The sequence below is a fragment of the Ochlerotatus camptorhynchus genome, unplaced genomic scaffold (genome assembly GCF_037179485.1).
Source record: "Ochlerotatus camptorhynchus isolate MF236.1 unplaced genomic scaffold, CSIRO-AGI_Acam_v1.1 ptg000327l, whole genome shotgun sequence".
Classification (NCBI taxonomy): domain Eukaryota; kingdom Metazoa; phylum Arthropoda; class Insecta; order Diptera; family Culicidae; genus Ochlerotatus; species Ochlerotatus camptorhynchus.
Genome location: NW_027040815.1, coordinates 403,480 through 425,174, shown reverse-complemented (window position 1 = coordinate 425,174; position 21,695 = coordinate 403,480). Strand labels below are relative to the sequence as shown.

Here is a 21,695-nt window from a genome sequence, read left to right as displayed (position 1 = left end):
GCATCATGAGAAATAAAAGATAGATGCAAGCTAAGCTGAACGATTCCTTGGAAAGAAAATCCTTGAACATTGATCATGGGTGTTCCACATTCCTGCCTTCCTGTGTGCAATATTGCGCTAGATGGTACCATAGAGGTAACTCTAAGGCTAGAAGGTCCTGAAATAACTTGCTCAACTTTTTGGCTCAGCTCTGGTACTCTCTTCGGTCCCAAGCTAATCGATTCATCCCTCGAAACATAGGAAAATCCACTAACCCCTCATTTTCTCTGTCAAACTTTCATAGCGAATCAGAACAAACATTGTGTAAATAGTAGTAGAATTTCGACTAGAATGGGGTACGTTAATCGTTTGCTTGGGACCAATAGGCTAGTCAAGTCGGGGCAACAACAAGCATCAATGACTGGTCGTGGCAAGGGTGGCAAAGGCCTTGGAAAAGGAGGCGCCAAGCGTCATCGGAAGGTTCTGCGTGACAACATCCAGGGTATAACCAAGCCTGCCATCCGTCGTCTGGCTCGACGTGGTGGTGTCAAGCGTACCCGAGGTGTGCTGAAGGTGTTCCTAGAAAATATGATCCGTGATGCCGTCACCTACACTGAACACGCCAAGCGCAAAACTTTCACGGCCATGGATGTCATATACGCTCTGAAGCGACAGGGACACACTTTGTACGGTTTCGGAGGTTCAAACTTCAGGTTCAAAGTCCTACGTCAACATTGCGGTCGTGTCTTGTACACCACCATCCAACTTTTTTTATTTCCTTTCTATGTGTCAGTGAATTGATTATCATTGATGCTGTAGTGGTGTGAGTGTACATCATGCACTACCGCAACTACCGTAAACATAGCTGCTAGAGTTCGTTATTATTAGGTCGAATGTGTAACAGTTAGTAAAAAATTAGAAAGGTAAAGAATAAGTTATGTCCATCTTACTGTAAATTTCAACCTTCGTCATTTTTCAAGAGATAAAGATATCTCTTTATCATCCAATATTGAGACTATCACTACATTTCTATTCAATTTGCCAATATTATCAACCTACCACCTCCCAGGACACCCCTTCCTGTACAGAAAATAGTAATAATTGATTCAACATCACACTTTGTACAGCGAATAGATTGGTACCACTGCCGTGTATCCAAAGATAAATACTAAGATGAAACTGTCGGAAGAAAAACTTTCAATTTTAGTTTCCTCTTTCACGGTCCCTTTCATCCAATGAATACCCCCAGTATGCAAGGTTATTTTGTGGTTTTGCTGCCCCCTCAGTACAGATGAAATTTTGCGCGCTTTTTTATCAAAACAATCACACCAAAATCAGAGATGTCCCATTTTTTCGATTATTCGATTAACAACTAATCGATTATTTTTTGTTCGCTGTGATGTCATTTTTCCACCAATGAGAGTGCAGCACATGTTTGAAACGATCTGTGATGATCCTCTGGAGAAGTTAATGCTTATGTCGGCATGATATAACCGATTACAAATATTTTACTTTTCGGTTCGTTAATCGATTATTCGATCATTCGAATGAAAATCGGCCATCACTAGATGAATGTGAAACGTCATTTCAAATATAAGGACCGTACATAAATAATGATACAATTTGAAAGGGACCGGGACTAATCACAAATTACGTCCCCACGGTAACTGAAATAAACACGAGTGTTCACCGGTTGGTGTATCGATTACACCGCCGCCGCTAACCCTCTACGTTTGCGATGTTAGCCGCAGGAATCAGCATAGCAGAAATATTTCCCTATCCTTGCATTTTGTTTTGTTTCTCAATACAAAAAATGAAAGAGAAGGCCGCGGGCAAACGGCTTCCCTTACTAACACTAGCAATAATAACAGAAATAAGTGTAAACATCCAATCAGAAACTAGCTTTTATGACATTGTACATGTTCATTTCGTTTTGCGTAGTAGATTGTTAGACCAATCATCATCGTCATTTAATTTCTCTTTGATTCAAAAAAGTATAAAACCAAGCGAATCACGCATTCACATTGTCAGTCGTTTCCGAATTAATTATATGATTTGAGTAGTAGCCTTAAGTGGTAGGAAAATCACTTTTGCAGTATGGAGAATATCAGAAAATCCACGATTTGTGACTAAACATGCTTCCACAGAAGGAAACAAATAAACGAGTGTTTACGTTATCACCATAGTAATGTACTCGTGCAATTTTTGTGCATCTAAAACTGCCCATAAAGGCGATAAAGAATAAAAACTTAAAATTGTCATGCATTTCCAAATGGTTTCCTACCATTCCCATACATTCGAAAATGACTGGCCCTCTGGATGTGGATGATGTCAAAAACAGCAAAACATGATTAATTGCCAAGCAATATAGATATAAAGTGAAGAAGCTGAAGTTATCCTTCTAAGAAAGAACATTCCAGTTTTCCCGTCGATTCGATATCGATGCAAGGGGTCCCTGTTACCGTTCCAGTTTTGTCGGTGGTCCTGCTCAGTGGAGTTCCTGTTCCCTCTACTACCGAAATGGAGAGTTGCTGTTCCCACCGCTGCTTGTTGCCGTCGCTGCTCTAAAAAGAGTTTATTTTCGCGGTGCTCTTTTAAGAACTACCGATTCCGAGTAAGCGATGTCGGCTCGCAGCTGGTGCAGCTGGATTTTGTCGTCATCTGTTGGCAAGGGCCAACGAGCAGCCGTTTCAGTTTCAAGTCAAATTTCACGTTGGCAGTCGAGCCAACACATACGACCTGTCCAAAAGTGATTCCAGAGCTCAAACCTCCAGGTACACGGTAAGAAAAAAGATCCCAAAGTGATTCATTTTCCCAAATCTCGGCACTATATTGCAGGAAGCCAAATGTAGGCAATGTGGGTCGAAGAGTTTTCATTTAATTGTGTTCAATTAGTGTGGAATTGACAATTCGCTTCTACCCAAAAATAGTTAGTTGTACCCAAAAGTAGGTGAATATGATTATACTCAAAGTCAAAAGTAGGCAAACATGAACTGGCCGCTGGATATTTTTTCTTATCGTGTATGTTTTTGTTTTTTAATCATCCTTTTGTCGCCTTTTGCATATCAGCTGATGGCTTCGAGCAGTGTAACCATAACGATACATATGTTTTCTATAGAAGATTTCTAGGTTCATTTACTTTCATTTTTTGTATTGAGAAACAAAATAAGAAATTATTTTAAACATTTATTATTGATGGTTTCTAATTGAACACATTTTAAGCACCTTAAAAAGCAATAAAAGCATTGTTTTTAGTTTTATACACTTTGTTTCAATTAAATCGACAACACTGGATACGATGATAGGTGATTCATTCACACACCTTCGTAATGCGGGGTGTAGAAAAAAAGTTAAACAAAACAGTTTCAGCTTGCGAAATTATTCGCGGCTCGCGTTTTTAACGATGCAAATGATATTATTTAAGTAAATATCGTGAATTAACTTGAAAGTGCTTGTAGAAGCACGTGTCGTAATTGTTTTTAGTGTGGTTCTGAGAAGTGAAAGCTAGTAAACAGTTATTGAAATTTCATGCCCTGAGCAGAAAAAAATTGGCTGATCGTACTTTTTAATGCAAATATAACCAATGCGTGAATGAATTGGCAATATTTTGATGGAAAAGTATTGAAAAGTGTATTCAGATCTTATTCATACAATTCAGGCCCATTTTTTAAGGTATGTAATTAGTAATTTACTGTTTTGTAGGAAGATGTCTTTCGTACGCATACTAAAACACGTGTATTTAATGATTGTAGGGACAGCCATTGTTGCATGACGTGCCGTATCACCTTAATCCTGCCAGTTCATCTGCTTCATTGTCATTGCCGGAAATATTGTTTGCGGTGGTTGTAGACCAGTACATCATCCTGAACCGTGCAGCATGTAACCGGGCCAATACAATATTTTAAATGTGCACCATGTGATCGAGCATTCAAGTAAATTTGTATAACACTTGCGGTGAAACCCACTGGGCAAACGATACCAACCTGATATAGACCTTTTTGACGTTTAATCGTCTTTCTCTATCTAGCACACATGGATGAATGAACGGTTTGTTTTCCCACTAATCTGTTTCCCTCTTGCTCGAGTTAAATAATTCGCCAGCGGGAATTCTTTTTAAAAAAGGTCTACACCTCGTTACTGCTAAACTAGAACTGATTTTATTGCTATATTAAAATTACATTATGGTCCTCTGCTCGTCGATGTGTATTATGCCTTTTTACAAGTATGCAGGCTCGCGGCATAATCAAGGAATGGATGCGGTGTCCTCATCTGTTTATCCCAGAGGGCAGAAGAGGATCGCAGAACCTTGGGGAATTTCTTTTCCTTTTAGCGGTGTCCAAACCTGTGTATCCCAAGTTGGGCAGGAGAAGATCGCAATCCAAAGTGATTCTTTGATCGAAAGTAACTGGCTTTATTAATCAACTGCTTGGGTTTATATACGGAGTTATTGTCAAAATACATTTTACAATTTGTTGCATTGAAATGATGTGATTTATATTTAATTACTGTAGGCAAAGTGAGATGCCTATAACGGTGTGACAATTCTATGTTTGTTTCATTGATGTCAATGTGCTTGCTAGGCTATTAGCGTATTGAAAGATGTAACATGATCCGCGCGTTCTGGGTGTAGGAAAGGTAAATTAATAATTCTGTTTGGCAAGGCTATGAAGAAGTGAACGCTACTGACGTGAGTGCAACTGCATGATATGCATTTTTCTGTCTTATCGGCAAATTTAGTAATTTCAATTCTTACAGTGGCGTAAATGATTTTAGCTACATATGACATGTGCTTACTCAGCTCCTACAAACGTGCGGTCGAGTCTACTCATAAACAATCCTCCGTCGATATCACCATCGTTGTTGCCAACGGCGGTGTACGATATTCCACATGAACGATGCCATCGTCAGCATATCGCGTCGTTGTTATGTGGGGTTGTTAACTAGACCCCCTAAGTGTGAGGCTCCGTACAAACAATTTTACTAAATGGTAAAATTTGGAATCTCCTTCCTTCATCTAGGGTCTGCTCCTGGGTCTGCTCTTGGGTCTGCTCTTGTTGGTGTACTTGGACTTCAACCTTTGATCTTCTACGACGTAAAGAAAACAATAAGAAAACAGTACATATGATAAAAGGAGTGATTGAAAATCCTCCAAAAAATGTCCAATGTGGTCATTGAATGCTGGTGGTGTTTAGACGGATTTCCTCCATCTCTTTCCTTGCCTCCAGGTGTAGATTATGCAGATGATGTAGGCTCAGATTAACAACGGTATGTTGTTTTTCGATAGGAATACCATACAGCGGTAAGTAAATAGGTTCACCTGTGATGCTCTGGTTATAGTTTGAAAACGTTTGATTGTTAATAGTTACTTCACAATTGTTGAACGAAATTAGGTAAGTCCTTGACAGGTTCCTTTCAAATGGACCGCAGTTGGAATGCATGATAAATTTTCCAAATATATTCGTGATGAGGTGTTGGTTATCAGTCGACACGATCTCTTCCACCGGATTGGCTAAATAATCACATTTGACTGTTTTCCCGTTTAGCAGGTTTGGTACACACGCCGTAGAATCCAGTGTTATGTCCTTGGAATTGAAAATCGTTGGCTGTAGGCTACTAACGGTGTAATACTCGTTTCCGTAATTACTATTGGAAATATGAAGTTGTTGACGAAGGAACCATATTGGTAAAACATAAATTTTCTTGAAGACCCTGGGATCCAACTTCGGTAGCTTGAGTAGAAGTGCGATATCGAGTTCGTTGGTGACTATAGATGTGGTGACGTAGGTTAGTGCTTCAGCGATGTTCCAAACGGTCAGATTCTCCTTGCGTAAATCCTTAACTAGTAAATCAATTTCGGCCTGACTTAACACTTTTTCATTAAGTATCCCTGCTTTTGCTAATGTTACTGTTTGTATAATTTGATATAATTTCTCGTTTAGAAAATTAAGGTTCAAAAATATGTTTATAGAATACAATTCGGATGATTTTGAGTTGAACAATTGATTGGATTCTTTAATTTTGAACAGTGCTTCTTTCATTTGTAATGAGATTTCCCTGTTAATTCTAACCTGTTCATTGTTATTGGTAATGAGACCATTAATCGAACTATTGATGATTTTAAGATCGTTAGCGTCGGGACTTCCCGCTAAATACTTCCAAACTGTTCCTAAGCTGTTCCATCTTTTCCTTCTTTTAATTGGCAAAAGATTTTTTAAGATTGAATCTAACTCATTGAATTTATTTAGGATAAGAATGGTGAACTGATTCGCTTCTACTTGTTTGAATTTTGATTTTAAATCTAGCAAATCTGATTCTAAGTTGAAATGATGGATGTAATAATGATAGTCGGTTTGTATTCGTCCATGTCCTCTGCTATATAAGAAAAGGGGTAGGTCGTCTGCTTTGTGTACTGAGATCGTCTGAGTAGTACCAAATCCAAAAACTAGTGGCACTATAAATCTAAAAATAAAATGAAATTTTATTAGTCATGGCGAATCTTTATGTCATTTTTGTGTACACGTCTATTGTCTGATGTGGTTATTGTGCTATTATGAATTTTTGTAATTTTAATCTTTTTATACCGGGGTACCGTTTTTAGTCGTCGTCTTGTTTTTTCATAGGCATCTTTGTTCTGATCTATGGATCGTGGAGTCAATTTTTTGTTATGATATTTGAGATCTTGAGTCTGTTTTTTCAGTAGGTTTTTGTAGACAGTTTTGGTTATGATCAAACTTTGGGAACTAGGGATAATTATTTCAAAGGGAGTGTACTTTGTACATGAATGGATAGAAGAATTGTATTTAATCAACGACATTTCGACAAGTTGTTCCGGTTTTTTATTAGGATGTTCTGCCTTAGTAATACGATAAATCTCTTGCAAGGTAGAATGGAACCTTTCAACCACTCCGTTCATCTTGCTTCGACCTGTAGCTGCTATGTAAGAGGTAATTTTATTTTCATTGAAGAAATTCACCAGTTCGCCTGTCAAAAAGGATTTTTCATTATCCATTACGACAGTCTCCGGTAATTTATATTTAGATAATACTTCTTTCACTGCAGGTACAAGATCTACAGCTGCTCTCGATTCTACTAGACGACCTTGAGCGAATTTGGAAAATTTATCGACATACGTAAGGAATATTAATTTTTCTAAGAACATGATGTCGATATGTACGATTTGGAATGGTCCGTTAGGAATAGATGTTTTTTGAAGGGGATGGTGGATGGGGTTTCTATCATATTTGTTCTCATGGCACAATTGGCAATTCTTCGTGAATTCGCGAAGTTTGCTATTCAATTGTGGGAAATAAAATTTCCTGAGGATTTGGGCTTTGTTCTCTTCTAGGCCACGATGAGCTCGATAGTGCTCTTTTTCGATAATTTCCCATTGTACATGCTCGTCCGGTATATCGATGAGCATTTTCTGAGTGAAACGGATTTTTAACATATTTTGTCGACCAAAATGTTTTTTATATACTTCTTGAATTTGGCCCATGATGTTTTCTTCTGTTAATAATCCGTTTAACTTAGATACATTTACGTGTTCCTTTAAAACCTGAAAAATAGAATTTTCATTCATGTCTTTCATCAAAATGTTAATTCTTGTATAGTTTGGAAAGGGGTGTGTGATTTCTACTTTGTCTTGACCCCTTTTTATTATTATTTGATGCTGAAATGCATTAATTGGTGCTTCCGTGGATATAATGTACATGTCGTCACTATCGTCAGCTGAATGCTGTGTTCCAGTCATAGAGCATACGATACGACTGAGAGCGTCGGCGACTACATTGGATTTACCAGGCTTGTAAATGATTTCGTAATCGGTATGAGGTATGATTTCATATTTTTGAGTTTTGCATTTGTGTTCTTGGGAGACAATGCAAAAGTTAGTGGTTGGTGATCAGTAAAAATTTTGAATTTTGATCCGTACAAATAGTTTCGAAAAGTTTTCAGAGCCCAGAATATTGCCAACATTTCCTTCTCGGGTACCGAGTGCTTTTCTTCCGCTCTTGTTAAAGACCGTGAGGCAAAATGGATTGGTCTGTCTTTTCCTATTTCGCCTTGTGAAAGAACAGCACCTATCGCAAAATCTGAGGCATCTGTTGTCAGTATATATGGTTTAGTATGATCCGGATATATTAACACATCGGTTGAAGATAGTAGCGTTTTCATTTTTTCAAAGCAATTTGTTTCGGTTTCATTAAGAGTTATTTTTTTGGATGAACTAATGTTCCTCTCCCCCCTTAGAAGGTTCGTGAGGGGTTTAGCGATTTTCGCAAAATCTTTCACGAATCATCATTCCGAGGAAAGATCGCAGCTCCTTAATTGTTTTGGGAGGTGGATATTTCTGTATAGATTCAATTTTTTTAGGGTTTGGTTGTATGCCTTCTGACCCGATGATATAGCCGAGAAATTCAATTTCATGATGCAAAAATTCAGATTTATCGAGCTGAATCTTAAGATTTGCATCATCCAATGCCTTGATTATCGTTTCTAAATTTTTCAAGGCTTCTTCGAAGGTTCTGCCAAATACGATTACATCGTCAATGTAAACATAGCAAATCTTGCCAATATATTGACGAAGTACGTCATCTATCGCTCTTTGAAAAATGGCTGGAGCGTTTTTCAGCCCAAATGGCATTCTTGTGAATTCAAGTTTGCCATTGTTGATGGAAAAAGCGGTTTTCGGGATATCGGTCTCTTTCATTTTTATCTGGTGAAATCCAGATGCCAAGTCCAGAGTAGTAAAATATTTTTGGCCTTTCAGTTGGTCCAGTACATAATTAATTTCTGGCATGGGATAATGATCTGAAATCGTTTTTTCATTGAGTTTACGATAATCAATGACCATTCGAAATTTTTTCTCTCCCGACGCATCCGATTTTTTTGGAACGATCCAAACAGGAGACGTCCAAGCTGATCGAGATGGCCTTATAATTTTATCTTGAAGAAGTTTGTCTATCTGATTGTTTACCTCTTCAACATAAGCTGCTGGATAGGGGTAAACTTTCTGATGGACTGGAATCTCATCCACAGCACATTCAACAACTGTGGTGCAAGTCAGTTTTAAGTTGGGTTTATAAAATGCTTGCTCATGTTTATTTAAAATGTTTAGAAGCTTCCATTTCTCCAGTGGTGAAAGATGAGTCGTTCTGTATGTATGCTGGGTTGAGTCGAATTGAGGCTCTGTTTGTTGGTTGATATTATTTATTGTTTTTACAGTTGACTGCTCAGGCGAATATTGCTTTAGTGGGACGCATAAAAATTCGTTCCCTTTACATAAATTCAGAGGGTTGTTTCCGAGGCAGTGCTGCAAAATCTCGACAGTACACGGTGATATTGACAATTCTGCTTTGGTCACTCATTTTAGCTAACAGTCATAGTCAAGGCAAACCATGTCAATTGTCAATGACAATGGTGTCAGTGACGAACATGTGCAGATTTGTTTATTAGCTAAATTTGTAACAAAATTAAATGACTTGAGCAAAACAATTACATGGATCCATTTTAGTGAACAAGTATCCACGTCCTGAGCTACTTGGATAACAATAATGTGACACAGAATGTACTAAATAACACTTTTTGTTACCAGGTGAATCTTTGTCACTGACGAAAAAATGAATGAGATTTTGACGAAGGTTTTTTTGAGGATCAAGTCTGTCAGTGACTATGTGACGAACAATTTTGTCAATATCGCGCGAAAGTCTGTCAATGACAATGACAAATCTCAGCACTGTTCCGAGGTCGATTTTTGCATTCAGTGCAGTTAGTATGCCAGCTCCAATAATTCCATAAAAAAAGGGATGAAATTATGGAGTACGAACTGTGCAGTACGATTTATTTTTGGGTTGAAAAAATTAATATCGATTGCTGAATTGGCATTGAACCTTCCATTGGCACTTGAGATATTATTTGCTGAGAAATAATATGGCTTTGCCAATGAGTAACTTTTTGCTAATGAAGGGTAAATAAGATTGATGTTTGCACCGGTATCTATAAGGAAGGGATAATCACCCATGTTTGTTTTTAAATTGATGTAGGGCATGGTTGGTGTTACCATTTTGGGTGCCATTCTAAAAAATTAGCTCCTCCTGATGTAGATGGTTCTGGCTCTTTTTTGTCCGCTGCAGATTGCTCTGTGCCGTGAGTAGGTGGGTGGTATGGGTCGTACTGTTCAGTGTCATAGTATTGTTCGTCATAGTAATAATTGTCGTCGTAGTAGTAATGGTCATAGTGGTCCTCGGGGTTTTGATTTCCGTTCTCGAGTGGATGTGCTTGTCGCTTGAAATTTTGATGTTGTTGGAAGTTTAATGTTGATTGGAGGGCGATTACCGTAGTTTACATTTCGAGTTCTTAAACTAGAATCGACTTCCATCGGTTCTGGTGGGGGAAATGCTCTTTGCGGTGGATTCATGGGTCTAGAATAGTTTGGTTGGAATGGATTCGTTCTGAAAGGATTTTGCTGAGGTCGATTTGGTCGGAATGGGAATGTGGGTAATTGTAATTGTAATTGTTCAGTGCATAGGCTGTGCCTTCCGCTAAGAAGGCTTATCTAGGGACCAACCCCCTAGTCTATACACCTACTGTCCTTCCCATTGCACTCGTCAGCTCGTGCGATACTCTAGACACACATGGGTGGTCGTATCCGGGTCCTCCCCTGGGTAGGCTCGTGTCCGTCCAGGTTCTGGTACATTAACTTATCTATATGCATGGTAATTATACTTTTAAAACTCACCCTTTGATTATAATGTCGAAAATGCTGAAACTAAATAAAGGTTAGCGATCCATATAAGGTGTGTGCTGCGACGGAGTAGTAATTGAAGGAAATGAGGTTCTGATGTGAAGTATAGGTAATTAAAAAATAGGCAAATCAATTAATCATTAGTTGCTAACAGTTACTTATAAATGGGTACGATAAATCACTCATCAATGAGTATTGCCACTCCCACTGAAAAATGGGCAAAAACCTTTATCATAAATGGATATTCGATTCCTACCGTGTATTTAAAGTAAAGTTAGGATCTTATCAAGCAAGCACACACCTTTTACGATTCTTATCCTACTTACGGTTTTCTGCACATACGGCTTTTCCTAGATACAAGCTTCGTCCAGTATACATTGGCTGTCTCCAACCGGCATGATCCTTTCTGTCTGCTTCCTCTTGCCGGTGCAAGTTTAATTCTTCTTTTCTTGTTCGAATTTTCTTGTTACTTTTCTCCTATTGAACTTCTGCTCGTGTTCCCATTTGTCCTCAGGCAGTTAATATTAGTACATGATAGGAAGAAAGAAAGAAATAGAACAAGTTAAGTGTGAGCCGCATGCATTGGTTACTTATTTGGGTCATGGTGTTGTCTTCCCTATTTATTTGCCTCTATTCTCATATCGCAACGTTTAACTCACCCCCTTCCCTCACACTATTATGGTCGGAAAAGAGAACCCATATTTAGAAATCTATCGCGAACTGCGATGCAGAAGATATTAATAGCAAACTAATCTGGAACTGGTCTAAGACATATAACCCAGTGAGTATTGACACATCACACTGTTGTGAATGAGCACGGACACGAGATTTACTAGAGTATTAAATGCAAAACGCAAATTCAAAATAAAACTTGACAAGACATCGTCAATCCCCTTATTCTAGGGCAGGGTCTGACGATGTGAATCTGATTTTGATCAGTGAACGGGCCCCATATGGTACATTTTCTCACTATGAACCTGTCATTTCCAGCCTATCTGAACTATTTAATCAATGGAAACCATAACATGGGTTACGCTTCCCCTAAGCGGGCCCTCCGCATCCTATCTCTGTCTTATCTCAAATGCCAATGGTTTGAATGTATCAATATATACATTGGAAATGACGTTCAATCAAATAAACCCATACCCCACTCACTTGGCCAGGCTTCAGAATCGTCCAGTGGGCAGTGCGCTCTACACTCCAAGTTCCCTTTCTTTCAAATTCACCCCAAATTTGATATTTTACCCCTTTGAGTGTTGATTAATCACAATGAAATATTGTGACAGAGCACGGACTTGAGGTTACTAGAGTATTAAATAATCTAGGTCCTATTTTGGATTATATCTGAAAAATCCAAATCTGGCCAACGCCCACCGATTTGGCCTGAATGGGAATGTGGGTTATTATAAAATCTTGGTGGAGGTGGAGGTGGCAAGTTTGGTCGCACATTGGAGGGGTGAATTCTAGGAGGCACTCTCGGCGCTTCTTTTGGCTTGGGTAATGGTTGATTACCCAGCTCATTTCTATATGGGGTCACTCTTAAATCCATATTGTAGTACTCAATGCAGAATTGGTACGCTTGGGATAGGGTTTTCGGGTTAGAACTTTTGAGCAAAATAATCGGAGGTCGTTCAAGGCCTCTTGTGAAAGCATCTGGATTTATCCCTAAAGTAATCAATATGGGCGGAGGCGTTAGGCCTCATATTTTCGTTTGTTTGTACCTGGTTTATGATGTAGGATAAAAGCTCGTTCACCCTACTATAATAGGTACTGAGAGACTCATTTGCTGACTTCTTTATTGAAGTCAGCTCATAATCGAGCGTCTTTATATCACGCTTGTCTCTAAAGGGTGATACGGTCAAAATTTGGTCAAGGGAAAACGCGTGTAAATCGGTGAAATCGTTTATTTAAAAAATCAAATTAAATTTCTTTTTCAAGTTCAATTAGTATAAAATTCAGGAAAAATATTCAGTTGGGCTTCCGCTTTTCCAAATCCGAATTGCCGGGCCTTACGCTTGACCCCTGCCATCAGATTTTGTACAGCCACCTTGTCCACCTTCTTCGCCGCAGAAAGCCAGTTTGCCTTGAACTGCTGCTCGCCCTTAGCAGTTTTTTGGTCTTCTTTAGGTTCCGCTTGACAATAGCCCAGTATTTCTCAATTGGGCGGAGCTCTGGCGTGTTGGGAGGGTTCTTGTCCTTGGGAACCACCTGCACGTTGTTGGCGGCGTACCACTCCATGGCCTTTTTACCGTACGGAACAACCGTGTTTCTTCAGGAAAGGCAGCAGACGTTTATTCAAACACTCTTTCACGTAAATTTCTTGGTTGACAGTCCCGGAAGCTATGAAAATGCTGCTTTTCAAGCCACAGGTACAGATGGCTTGCCAAACCAGATATTTCTTTGCGAACTTTGACAGTTTCATGTGCTTGAAAACATCTGCTACCTTTCCCCTTCCTTTTGCCGTATAAAACTCCTGTCCCGGAAGCTGCTTGTAGTCGGCTTTGACGTAGGTTTCGTCGTGCATTACCACGCAGTCAAACTTCGTCAGCATCGTCGTGTACAGCCTCCGGGATCGCGCTTTGGCCGTCGTATTTTGTTTATCATCGCGATTTGGAGTCACTACCTTCTTGTAAGTCGATAGTCCGGCTCGTTTTTTGGCTCGATGCACGGTTGTAGACGATACACCCAGCTTATTTGCGGCATCTCGGAGAGAGAGGTTAGGGTTTCGCTTGAAACTACCGGCAACTCTCTTTGTCGTCTCAGCGGCTTCCGGTTTTCGATTTCCCCCCGATCCAGACTTCCTGGCTGTCGACAAACGTTCCCTTAACACTTTAATTACATTTGTAACGGTTGATTTGGCATCTTTTAGCGATTTTGCCAACTTTGCGTGCGAGTAGCTCGGATTTTCGCGATGCGCGAGCAAAATTTTGATACGCTGCTCTTCTTGCTTGGATGGCATTTTGACAACTGAAGAGTAAATTCCAAAATCAAAATAGGAGCAACATTCTACACACACACACCTTCAAAATGAGGGGTGTTCAGGTTTTTTAAATGCAAAATTGAAAGAAATACGTCAAGTTGATATTGACCAAATTTTGACCGTATAACCATAGAGGTAACTCTAAGACCAGAAGGTCCCGAAGAAACGAGCTCAACTTTTTGGCTCAGCTCTGGTACTCTCTTCGGTCCCAAGCTAATCGATTCACCCCTCGAAACATAGGAAAAACGAATAACCCCTCATTTTATCTGTCAAACTTTCATAGCGAATCAAAACAAACATTGCGTAGTACTAGAATTTCGACTAGAATGGGGTACGTTAATCGTTTGCTTGGGACCAATAGGCTAGTCAAGTAGTGAGCTAATTTAAAATCGTTAGTTTCGTATTGATTGTTGGTATAACCTTTTATAATAGAGCACGAGTGTGTTTTTTATTTCCTCCCAATCACACTTGATGTTGTTTGCATTGAGGACGTCCGCCGCCTCTCCGCACACCTTTCTGCGAATGGTTCTTTCCAGAATGCTAATTTGGGCGTCAGTTGCGTTATTTTCCTTGTATACACTATAAATATTGTCTACATCGGACAGCCAGTCGACTAATTCCCTATGACTGCCATTAAATGGCTTTACGTCCCTTACGAAGTCGGGAATTTTTCCCATGTCCACAAATTGTTGAATGGTCAACGGTAGCCGAGGCTGTGGAGCCAGTGTTGGTGGTACTGGTAAAGACATGACTTAACAAAGACGAATTTCACAACTAATCGAATCAGTTTAATTTGATTTCAAATCGAATTTCACGATTAATCTGTTTGGTTTTGGAATTGGAGTGTAATTTTCCAAAAAATAATTTTAACAATCACTTTAAAAATTAATTTCAATAATCACTTTAAAAATTAATTTTAATTTTCACCTTAAAGATTAATTTCAGAAGTCACTTTTTTTTTAATTTGTTCAATAATCACTTTAAAAAAATTAATTTCAATAATCACTAGGTAAATGAGATAAGGTAAATTAAAAATTACTTACAGAAATGCCAGCATCGTCGCTGCGATGCCTGGACTTTTTGGGGTTTCGGTTCCTACGGTTGTTTCCTTCGTGGAGGAGGAGGCTGGAGCAGGTACTTCGGGGTTAGCCTTTTTCACGCACAATAAAATATTTTAAACGCAATAATATTTGACGTAAAATCAATAAGAATTTCATTTTGTTTTGGCTGCAGAATGAAATCATTATTGTTTCAACAATCCAGTATTGTTGTTCCTTAAAACCCATGGATTGTTAAATCAAAAATAAAATCTTTTCGAATTGACAAGAGCTTTTGACGTAAGCTGTTAAATTTGGCAGCTGGGTCTACAACAAAAATATGTTTGTTAATAAAATAAATGATAAAAGAGATTTCTTGTTGATTCAATCAAATTTATTTTATGAAGTTTGACAATTCACGCAGTAGAAATAAAAATATTTTTATTGATTCATAAATAATGTCGATTTTTTTTTATGTTTTGTTTTCTTTTTGCAACAAACAGAATTGACAATTGACTTTCTGAGGCATAAAATCACTGATCACGCCTTCCTTCGGAAAAGAAGTAAAGCCGTTGGTCTCCGGTTCATGAGTTGATGGGTCGATATGTAGGGTCCAGGTGTGGGAGATGTCTTCCTGGCGTCGGGATCATTGGTACTCGACGGAAAAAAATCAAGGAAAAAACAGAAAAATTTATTTAGCAACTGCAGCTCGAACTGCAGCATACTTACCTACCTCAAGTCTCAAGATTTTCGGAAATCTTGCACTTATTTCCTGAAATACGGAACGCGGAAAAAAAGCTAAATCAAACGAGAAAAGTTTTGTTATTGTTTACATTTTTGTCCGGGTGAAAACGAGGGAGCGGTTGGTAGTTATTTTTGCATTCATGGCCTGGGGAATGGACACAGCAAATAAATGCTAAATTAAAATTAACTATTGTTGGCTTAATAATAGAATATTGTTCATTGACTATATGTTTTTTCTATTACTTCTACGTGAAGTCAACGATTTACATAGTTGAAGATGCTAATTTCAAATAACAAATAAATAATTTTAATGTGGATTTCTGATTTCAACATACCAAATTAAAGATTTAAGTCTTAGCTATCAATGCTCTTTGAAAAAGAACTAGATTAAAGTTAATTACCATACATTAAAATTGAAAAGTATGTTGAAAGTACCAAAAAAACTGGTGAAATTTCATACATTTTAGTGTTTTTAAGTTGAAAATTTTCATTTCTGTTTATTTAGTTGCTCTACAAAACATTTTCCATGCAGTTCCCTAGATTTGTGCCTTTGGTAGTAACCTTGTAGGCTTTATGTTTTCTTAGTAATTATTGATTTAAAACAGCCATAAAAACTTGTGACGTTTTCATAAAATGCGCTATAGTCACCCTATTCGTTCGTACGTTCGGCTGTTGCAGTGGACTACGCACATGAAAATTTGGTAGAATGTTATTGTAAATGTTTAGCTACATTCTTAATTTTTGATTACCGCACATCTCCTGCGCCGAAAGAAAACATAACTGCGGAGATGTTTCGCGGTATCGAATATTGCTCAGTCTCAGCAGAAAACACAACGAGAGACACCGAATCTGCGAATTCTGAGAGCGGAAGGGAGAGATGTAGGTAGTGGTAATAAGTCGATGTCCCTTTTATTTCATAGCATTCGCAGAGCAGCTCAGCTGCGGTGCTGTTCCGATGGAGGAGTGTGATGCTCCGCTGCATCTGTATACACACTTAGATTTTTTACAGGAGTTAGTATTTTTACTGGATTTTTGGATTACTGACTCGGTTAAAATTCAAATGACTGTTATTCGTAAAAATAGTTTTAAGTTTTCTGTATTATATGTTTATTGAGTAGTCCTTATGTTTTCTACTAACGTAGCATTAACCAGATTTAAATAAAATGCTCCATTTGCAAAATAGAAGCATTTTAAGATTGTACTCGTATACCTCACCGTGTAAAATTTTGAAACCATCATCACTTTCATAGTTCTTCTATTCTCCACGAGTGTCAACTTTGATTTGCCAATTGGCAAATCAAAGTTGGCACTCGTGGAGAATAGAAGAACTATTCAGATTTTTAGGTGTATTTCAGATTTTTAGGTGTATGCATAGATTTTAGCTTTTCTACAAGTGTAAATAGCAACAGCCAGATTTAAATACAATGCTCCATTTTCAAAATAAAAGCATTTTAAGATTGCACTCGTATAGCTCTCCGTGGAAAAATTTGAAACCATAATCACTTTCTTAGTTCGTCTATTCTCCACGAGTGCCGGTAGAACCACAAACGAAGTGACAGACGGAGCGGCTCGAAAACTTTGGTGACTAAACTGCTATTTCAATTTTTCAGTGTACCTCACGGCAACACTATCTACTCATATGTACTAGCTTAGTTGATGCTATTGGCCTTGACGGCGAATCTATAGCTCTTTACTCCTATGGTAAAATCCGTAAGCAAACGTCAGACTGTGCGTGAAATTTACTTTCAAAAACGAAGAGGTTCGCAAGTGGTGCTGGTGCTGAAGAGTATGAACTGCTGTTGGATGATCAGATTGATTTCGTCCAGGCACTCCGACTGGATGGAACTAAAGAAAAGGACCGGAAAGCACCGGTATCTGAGGCGGAAAGGAAGAAGATGGACATTGAGGAAACGAAGAAATCACTTCCAGTTTTTCCATTCAAGGAGGATCTCATAGCCGCTATAAAAGAACACCAGATTCTTATTATCGAAGGAGAAACGGGTTCGGGAAAAACGACACAGATTCCACAGTATCTCTATGAAGCTGGGTTTACAAACGACGGCAAGAAGATTGGATGTACTCAGCCTCGTCGCGTGGCAGCGATGTCCGTGGTGGCACGTGTTGCACAGGAAATGGGCGTCAAGTTGGGCAACGAAGTTGGTTATAGTATTCGTTTCGAGGATTGCACATCCGAGCGGACTGTCATTAAATACATGACAGATGGTACGTTGCACAGGGAGTTTCTTTCGGAACCGGACCTAGCTTCGTATAGTGTGATGATTATCGATGAAGCTCACGAGCGTACGTTGCACACGGACATTCTGTTTGGATTGGTGAAGGACATTGCGCGGTTTCGGTTGGATTTGAAACTACTGATTTCCAGTGCCACGTTGGATGCGGAAAAGTTTTCGGATTTCTTCGATGATGCGAACATATTCCGTATTCCTGGTCGTCGTTTTCCGGTACGTAGTTAGATTTGACTTGCTTTGTGTTTTGCTGTAAAATCTAACTTTTTCTCTTCTAGGTTGATTTCTTCTACACCAAAGCACCGGAAGCAGATTATATCGATGCATGTGTGGTGTCGGTTCTACAGATTCATGCCACTCAGCCTCTTGGAGACATTCTTGTATTTTTAACTGGTAAGTGGGTCTATTTCTATGCGATGTTAAAAAATTACATTTTTTTTTTCGTTCCAGGACAAGAGGAAATCGAAGCCTGCCAGGAGATGCTCCAGGATCGCGTCAAGCGGTTGGGTTCCAAACTCAAGGAACTACTCATCCTTCCCATTTATGCCAATCTGCCTTCGGTCATGCAGGCGAAAATTTTCGATCCAACTCCACCGAACGCCCGGAAAGTCGTACTGGCCACCAACATCGCCGAGACATCACTAACCATCGATAACATAATGTACGTGATCGATCCGGGCTTTGCAAAGCAAAATAATTTTAACTCCAGAACCGGGATGGAGACCCTGATGGTCGTGCCCATTTCGAAAGCGTCTGTCAATCAACGTGCAGGTCGAGCAGGGCGCGTTGCCCCTGGCAAGTGCTTTCGTCTGTACACAGCCTGGGCATACAAACACGAGCTGGAAGACAACACCGTCCCGGAAATTCAGCGCATAAACCTGGGCAATGCCGTGCTAATGCTCAAAGCTCTTGGAATCAACGATTTGCTTCATTTCGATTTCCTCGATCCTCCACCACATGAAACGTTGGTTTTGGCATTGGAGCAACTTTACGCCCTAGGGGCATTGAATCACCACGGTGAACTGACCAAACTTGGACGACGGATGGCGGAATTTCCGGTCGATCCCATGATGGCAAAAATGCTGCTTGCTAGTGAAAAGTACAAATGTTCCGAGGAGGTGGTGGCCATCGCTGCAATGCTATCGGTGAATGGAGCCATCTTCTACCGACCGAAAGATAAAATCATCCACGCAGATACGGCCCGGAAGAACTTCAACCACATGCACGGGGACCACTTGAGTTTGCTGCAGGTCTACAATCAATGGGCCGAATCGGACTACAGCACTCAGTGGTGTTACGAAAATTTCATTCAGTTCCGTTCGATGAAACGAGCTCGCGATGTCCGGGAGCAGCTGGTTGGGTTAATGCAGCGAGTCGAAATCGAAATGGTTTCCAGTCTGCCGGAAACGACCAACATCCGGAAGGCTATTACAGCCGGGTACTTTTATCACGTCGCTCGGCTCTCCAAGGGGGGGTCACTACAAAACGGCCAAGCACAATCAGACGGTGATGATCCATCCGAATTCGGCACTGTTCGAAGAACTGCCTCGTTGGGTGCTGTACCACGAGCTGGTGTTTACGACGAAGGAGTACATGCGGTCGGTGATTGAAATCGAAAGCAAGTGGCTGCTGGAGGCGGCACCGCATTACTACAAACCGAAGGAGCTCGAGGATTCCACCAATAAAAAGATGCCGAAAACGATCGGTCGGGCCACGCTGACCGAGGCGTAGGTTGTGATGAGACGGTTTGGGGTAATTCAAGAGCATTTTTCGCACTATGTATTCAACGGGAATTGTTGTTATTTGCGATGACATTATCCTACCTAGGGTGTCGGGTGTAAATTAGTGATCTTTAGGGACAAATAGGTGAAATATAAGGTTGCTGCAACCATGCTATATTGTATGTCAGTAGAGAGCTTCATAAGGCTAGCCCGTCTAATCCCAGTCGCGCTCCTTTCCGTTTCTTCAGGTCCGGTTAGGTGGATTAGGTATTCTCTGGCACGCCGAAGCCAACTGCAGGGCTGTTACAAGTGTCGCAAATTTTGTGCGGTTTTATAGCTTTTGAAGTGCGGATTTTGCGGAAAGCTTATCGACATTGAACACATTTAATAACTTTACTGCTTTACTTCTTTATTAAATAATAGAAGGTCTTTCTAAACGTAGATTTTCCTGGAGTCTTCAAATAATTAGAATCGAAACTTAGTTGAATTAACCCTAAGTGGAACTAATCCGCGCCAAAGCAAATCTGAGATGGCAGTCCACGAATACCTCAGATTTGCGAATTTAGCGTAGTCGTAACAACGCCGTCCTTGACGGGAACTAACAAAGTTTATACTATTTCAAACAATCGCTGATAGGAAGTTTTTTCGCCAAGTGAATGATGAAATACTCACAATGATTTCACTGTCTTAAGATTTATTGCTGTCTCTAATAGCATATGTAGCAAAGCTATACATTATTTTTCTCTCGTCTCAATACCTACTTACTACCAAAAGTGGATGTGTTAATAACACAATCAATGATTAACAATTAAAAAAAAACCCTCACTGAATTCAACCATACACAGCAGAACACACAAAATCAAAATCTCTCTTTAAAATATGCCCCGACCCGTCCGCTCTAATGCTGCGACCACTGGATCGACTTGATGTCGATACCTTCCTGGACCATCGGCGGCGAAAGCGAAGGCAGCGGTCCCAACTTACTGCTCAGCATATCCGAAGGATTTGTTGTTACGTTGGCATTCTTCTGCGAGAAGAGGTTATTTTTGCGGGTGCTCCGCTTCATTCACAGCATGTAGTGCTTTACGTATTTCGATAACCAGTCCTTCTTCGGCGGTGATGTCATCGGTATCGTCCTCCCTGGGTCGTTGCTGCTGCTGCTGGTGTAGTTTTGGCGTTCCACTTAGCTTGTTTTCCACGAAAACCTCCCCGTTGCGGATGCTGTAGTTGTTGCGTACGATGTGCGTCTTCTTTCCTGGGGGAGCAGCTGTCGGGTTTGGCTGAAAATTATGATGACGATGTGAATGGTGATGGTGCTGGCAGTATCTATTTAGGGTCAGACTACACAGAAAAAAAAATGTAATATCGATCAACGTAATTCAAGCTGATGTATGAAATAATGATGTAATAGCAAAAAGCAGATACAATATTACATCAATGGACGTAAAATTTGTTCGCAAAATCGATGTACATCGTACAACGTAATATTACATAACCGGCGGAATGATCTCTGTGCAGCTGTTTAGGTGTAATATTCAACAACTTTTTTTTTTCTGTGTACCATTAACCCATGTTACATTACGGAATATTTAAGGTGATTCCTTGTAGAGTCCGCCACGTAGGTTATACAATGCTCTTCCACTTCGAATTTTCATTCACACAACTCTTGGCAATTAATGCCCCATTTCACATGAAATTGCTACTTCATGTATGCTGCAGTACAGCAAACGTGGAGTAACAGTTTCATTGTGGTACGTGTCGTAGAAGCTGATATTTGTGCACTTAAAGTTTCGAAGTGGAAACGAGAATAAGGATCTCACAGCGAAACACCTTAAAAAGCATCTAACAACTAAGGAGAGCAACTCTGCTGCATAATTAAAAATGTAAGTGGGCGAAGGGAATCTAATGTTGATTTATGGATCTGAACCTTGGCCTTAACGATAAAAATGTTCTTTATTGATTTTAACTATATGAAAGCTTTATACACGGCGAATGAGGACGACTCAAATTTGAGTTTAGTTCACTGATAATCGTCAAAAGTTCAGGAACTCAGCGATGAGTAAATTTGTCTCATGGTTCCCTAAAAAATCTGCCGGAAAATCTTGGAAAAACCTGGGAAAACATGAGACAAATTTTACTCATCGCTGAGTTCCTGCACTTTTGGCGATTATGAGTGAACTAAACTCAAATTTGGGTCGTTCTCATTCGCCGTGTATGGGAGGTACAAAGTGTATATTTTACCCGAGC

General features: G+C 39.7%; 1 protein-coding gene and 1 pseudogene across 1 annotated transcript; one reads left to right on the top strand and one right to left on the bottom strand.

Moving 5' to 3' along the window:
• Positions 1-5,147: 5,147 nt before the first annotated feature.
• On the bottom strand, positions 5,148-14,757 carry LOC135708105 (uncharacterized). Its single transcript, XM_065230047.1, has 2 exons — positions 14,744-14,757; positions 5,148-6,348 (listed from the first exon to the last, which is right to left on the bottom strand). The coding sequence occupies exons 1-2, from the start codon at positions 14,755-14,757 to the stop codon at positions 5,148-5,150; spliced, it is 1,215 nt and encodes a 404-aa protein (XP_065086119.1).
• A 2,460-nt stretch (positions 14,758-17,217) lies between these two features.
• LOC135708104 (probable pre-mRNA-splicing factor ATP-dependent RNA helicase mog-4) lies at positions 17,218-21,014 on the top strand (annotated as a pseudogene).
• The last annotated feature ends 681 nt before the right edge of the window (positions 21,015-21,695 follow it).